Genomic DNA, 5,621 nt, shown 5'->3' with positions numbered 1-5,621 from the left:
CTGCTCTCTCATGCTTCTCCATATTTCGTCCCTTGGGACTCTGTCATATGCTTTCACCAAATCAATGAAAGCCATATGTAGATCGGCTTGTAGCTCCCCGTGTCTCTCCACTGTCCGCCTTAAAGCATGTATTGCATCAGTCGTTCCTCTTCCAGGCATGAACCCAAACTGTTCTTTACACACCACAGTCTTCTTGCGTAATCTTGCTTCTAACTCTTCCCCAAATTTTCATTGTGTGTTCCGTCAGTTTAATACCTCTATAGTTACTGCAGTCCTGCACATCACCTTTCCCCTTAAATATTGGGATCAGTACACTAGTTCTCCACTCGTCTGGCGTCTCCTCCTGTCGCCAAATCTTCTTCATTAAATCTCAAAAGAGCTCAATTCCCTTTTTACCGAGACACTTCCATACCTCAACGGGGATCTGGTCTGGGCCAACTGCCTTCCCATTTTTCATCTTTTCAACTGCCAGTTCGACTTCATCTCCACTTATATCCTTCGTTAATCCTTCGTTTGCCCCTCCTTCCTCACTTTTCACTCTTACATTTTCTTCATTCAGCAATTTCTCAAAATAATTCAACCACCTATTGATTATTTTTCCATGGTCATGCAGAATTATTCCTGTTTTATCTTTCATTTGTTTTATTGCTGTTAGATCCTTAGAAGCTTTATCTCTTGATTTGCCTATCCGTATCAGTTGTCTTACATCCTGATTTTTCTGTAGTTGTTCGTATGCCTCCCTTACTGATTCAGCTTTAGCTTTAGCCACGGCTCGTTTTGCCTCCTTCTTTGCACTTTTGTATGCTTGTCCATCCTCAGTACTTCCGGGCATATCCCACTTCCTCTTATCGTCTTTCTTTTCCTTCACAATCTTCTGCACCTCTTCATTCCACCACCATGCTTCCTTATCTTTTGGCACCCCTGTCCCAGATGTTAACCCAAACGGTTCCTCCCTGGTCTTCCTTATAACAGCACTATTTATTTTCCACCACTACTGCACACTCTCCGCCAATTTTACCTTTTCCAGTACGTTTTCCCTAAACTCCTCTCTCAAATTTTTATCCTTTAATCTCCACCACTTAATTTTCCTTTCACATTGATTTATGTGCCTCTGTCTTTTACATACTTTCATCTCACAATCCGCTACGGTTAACTTACGTTGTGTTGCTATTCCTTCACCGTATATGACCTTAGTATTTCGCACGTCCCCACTATTTTTCCTTGTACATAATATGAAATCAATTTGGCTTTCATTTTCGCCACTCCTATATGTTGTTAGTTTTTCTCTTTTTCTTTGGAAGTAGATCAAAAGCCACTGCAAACTCCACTATCTTTTTTCCTTCCTCATTTCTCTCGCCATACCCCCATCCTCCATGCCACCTCTCTTCCCCACCTTTCCTTCCGCCAACATGACCATTTAGAGCCCCTCCGACTATCACTCTTTCATTCTCTGGTATTCCGACCATTACTCCATCCAAATCTCTCCAAAATTTTTCCTTCTCGTCCTCCGAACATCCCGCTTGGGGTGCATAGGCTGTCAGCACTGTTACCATTTCTCTGCCAAACATCATCTTAACGTACATGATCCTATCATTTACTCTGCTGACTTCACATACCTCTTCTTGAAACTCTCTGTGCAAAATAACTCCAACTCCATTTCTTGATTCCGGGCTTGCACTACTATAAAGTAGCTTATAGCCTTCAGCTAAGATCTCTGCCTTATTACCCTACCACCTTGTCTCTTGCACACACAAAGCCTTTATCTTCCTCCTCTGCATCATGTCTACTATCTCTCTTCCCTTTCCCGTCATCATTCCCACGTTTAGAGTTCCCACTCTGATCTTGAACACCTTTGGATCCTTCGCAAAACGCCTCCCCCGGAGATCCGAATGGGTGGCTATTACTCCGGAACATTTATCTTGAGAAGCATCCATCATTCCTCTTGTTTTGGCAATGTTTTTGCAGCCGGATGCCCTTCCTGCCGCCAACCCCCTTCTCTTGTTAGAGGGGCGGAGGCTTGCTAGTTTTGGTCCGCCCTGGGTATTTTATTTCCCCAGTACCCACCATATCTGGTGAGCGTTCCCCTATTCGCCACCTGGGGAGGCGCCCGATGGGAGACTAGCAACTCCACACGGGTTTTTGTTTCTTCTCTGTGGGCTTTAATTCCTATTCCAATTTTTCCTTTTGTTGCTTTTACTGCTTGTCCAATGTACAGACTGAATAATAGCGGCGATAGCCTACAACCCCGTCTCCCTTCCTTCTCAGCTACTGCTTCCATTTCATGCCCCTCGACTCTTACAACTACCGTCTGGTTTCTGTAAAAGTTGTAAATAGCCTTTCGCTCCCCGTATTTCACGCCTGCTAGCTTCAGAATTTGAAAGAGAATATTCCTCTCAACGTTGTCAAAAGCGTTCTGTAAGTCTACAAATGCTATAAACGTAGGTTTGCCTTTCCTTAGCCTATCTTCTAAAATCAGTCTTCGTGTTACTATTGCCCCGCGCGTTTCTAAATTTCTCCAGAATCCAAGCTGATCTTCCCCGAGGTCGGCTTCTACCAAGTTTTCCATTCTGCCGACAGAAATCGTGTTGCATTTGACAGTCACGACTTATTAAACTGATAGTTCGCAGATTTTCGCACCTGTCAGTATCTGCCTTCTTTGGAATCGGAATTATTAAATTCCTCATGAAATCTGAGGTACTTCGCTTGTGTCATACACCTTGCACAAGAGGTAGAAGAGTTTTATGATGGCTGGTTCTCTCAGGGCTATCAGTAGTTCAGACGGAATGTTGTCTACCCCAGGGTCTTGTTTCGACTGAGGTCGTGGTATCACCTCTCCCACCTCATCTTCACCTCTCTTCCATTTCTATAATATTGCTTTCAAGTTCGTCTCCATTCTATAGACCCTCTACACACTCCAGCTTTCAGCTTTCCCTTCTTCAATTAGGACTGGTTTTCCATCCGAGCTATTGACATTCATACAGCTACTTGTCTGCTCTCCAAAGCCTCTTTAATTTTCTTTCAAATGGTATCTGTCTTCCCCTAGGGAAATATGCTTCTAAACTCTTCCATTTATCCTCTAACCATTCCTGCTTAGCCATTTTGCACTTCCTATCAGTCTCATTTTTTTAGACGCTTGTATTCTCTTTCGCCTGCTTCATTTGTTGCATTTTTATATTTTCTCCTTTCATCAATTAAATCCAGTATCTCCTGTGCCATCCGAGGATTTCTACTAAGCCTTGTTTGTTTTTACCTGTCTGATCGTCTGCTGCCTCCACTATGTCATCTCTTAGGGCTACCCATTCGTCTTCTATTGCATTCCTTCCCACAGTTCTGTTCAACCATTGTTTGCTTCACCCTTTAACACTCAACACCCTTTCGTTCTTTCAACTTATCTAGGTCCTGTCTCCTTGATTTCCTACCATTTCGCAATTTCTTCGGTTTCAATTCTCAGTACATAACCAATAGATTGTGCTCAAAATCCACATCTTCCTCTAGAAATGCTTACAGTTTAAAATCTGGTTCCGACAGCTCTACCTTACCATTATATTATCAACCAAAACCTTCCAATGTCTCCAGGTCTCTTCCACACATGCAGTCTTCTTTCACGATTCTTAAACGAAGTGTTAACGATGATTAAATTGTGCTCTGTGCAAAGTCCTACCAGGTGGCCTACTCTTTCAGTGCTACCCTCCAGTCCATATTCATCACTATTTTCCATTCTTTTTATTTTCTTACTATCGAATTGCAGTTCCTATCGCAGTTAAATTTTAGTCTCCCTTAACTATGCGAATAATTTCTTTTATCTCATCATAGATTTCTTCTATCTTTATCTGAAGCTATCTGGCATATAAATTTATACCACTGTGGCTGACGTGGGCTTCGTATCTATTCTGGCTACGAATGCATTCACTATGCTGCTCATAGTGGATTATCTACATTTCTGTTTTCTTGTTTATTACTAAACCTACTACTTCATCATCCCTATTTGATTGTGTATTTATAACCGTGTATTCAACTGAACAAAAGTTCTATTCTTCCTTTCACCGAACTTCACTAATTCTCACTGATTTAACTTAGACGTATCCATTTCCCGTTTTATGTTTTCCAACCTACCTGCCTCCGATCAGTAGAACGCCAGTTTTGTTTCTCCTGATGACGACATTCTAATGAGTATTACGATATTGCAGAGCCTGCGTTCTGCAGAAGTACAGTACAATATACGGCACTTCAGCGATTACAGTCGTCATGAAATACATGAAACGTATTCGTAGTCATGAATATGGGCAACCGTCAGCTGTATAATGGAATGACGACAGTGGAAAGCTGTGGTTGACTGGGATTCGAACCCAGATTTCCCACTTGTCTCGAGTGGTCGCCTTAACATCTGGCTATCCGAGCACAACTCACCGCCAAACCCAAACTTCCATATATCGCCAACTATAGGTCTATAACCAGTACTAGCTCATCGTTATGCACGAGGTGCATTCCCCAAGTAAGGTTCGATTTGGCGCGAAATGGAAACCACTGTGAAAATCCGATACAACTTTGCACAGGTGTGTTGGGCAGTGTCTAGCGTGCCTGTCGATCGCTTCACGTCGCTCCTTTCAGTTCAGAGCGCAAAGTTGTCACGTATAAATGCCTAAAACGACAATGTCCACCGCCAAATATGTGAATCTGGTGAGAGATTTCGCCTGAAACTATGCAGCCCACACAACATAAATGTCATGCGTTTCTTACTTCAAGACTATTTTCAGCCGCATTCTGCAGGGGCAATGAAGACGCTGCTTCAGCGTTTTCGATGGGAAGTGTTTGATCACACACAGTACATCTCTTAATTGGCTCCCTCCGATATTCATCTATGCTCACATGAACCGCTGGCTACGAAGACAACGTTTTGGCACAAACAACCTGTGTAGAGAACTGGCGGAAAGCACGGGCAGCTGCTTTCTGAGGATACTGGGAAGTTTGTACAACTCTACGACAAATATCCAAGTTGGAGAGGTGACTATTTAGATAGGTAGCTGTTGCAGGTAAAAAAATTTTGATTTTCACTGTGGTTTCCGTTTCGCGACCTATCGGACCTTACTTTCCGAACAGCTCACGTACATTCCCGTACAGAGAAGAGATTTCAATCGAAAGTCGTTTGCTCAATGTCGGCGGATAAATTACGATGGGCATAAAGTACTATGTAACATTGCATCACACTTCTGAAAAACGAAGACTCTGGAATATCCGGCGACACCGGGTAAGCCACTTTCAATTACAATTTCTCCTTTCACCCCCGCCCCCCCCCCTTAAGTGAATGTACATAACGAATGTGCGAGTGCAGGCTGTAGACACATGGCATTGAGTCGTGCTTGGACAGGCGATGACTTGTGATGAGCGAGAAATTTGGTTTAGAATCTCGGTCCGGCATAAATTTTCTTTGTCGTCATGGGGATAAATAGCTCCGGAATGTTTTACAAAATAGGATTCCCTCATCATTCAACCATACAGAAGAACTGTATGCCCTCGCCGGCCGCTGTGGCCGAGCGGTTCTAGGCGCTTCAGTCCGGAACCACACGGCTGCTAGGTCGCAGGTTCGAATCCTGCCTCGAGCATGGATGTGTGTGATGTCCTTA

The 5,621-nt window shown here is 43.3% G+C and overlaps 1 protein-coding gene across 1 annotated transcript; it reads right to left on the bottom strand.

Annotated features, from left to right (window-relative positions):
- Positions 1 to 370: 370 nt before the first annotated feature.
- LOC124779239 lies at positions 371 to 832 on the bottom strand. The gene has a single exon (XM_047253698.1). The coding sequence runs from the start codon at positions 830 to 832 to the stop codon at positions 371 to 373; it is 462 nt and encodes a 153-aa protein (XP_047109654.1).
- Between the last annotated feature and the right edge of the window lie 4,789 nt (positions 833 to 5,621).

The sequence above is a fragment of the Schistocerca piceifrons genome, chromosome 1 (genome assembly GCF_021461385.2).
Source record: "Schistocerca piceifrons isolate TAMUIC-IGC-003096 chromosome 1, iqSchPice1.1, whole genome shotgun sequence".
In the NCBI taxonomy this organism is placed as follows: Eukaryota; Metazoa; Arthropoda; class Insecta; order Orthoptera; family Acrididae; genus Schistocerca; species Schistocerca piceifrons.
This window is presented reverse-complemented; position numbering and strand designations above follow the sequence as displayed.

What these genes read in the sequence shown, in the direction of transcription:
- LOC124779239 (XM_047253698.1), bottom strand. Translation starts at nt 832, where the DNA reads ATGCCCGGAAGTACTGAGGATGGACAAGCATACAAAAGTGCAAAGAAG.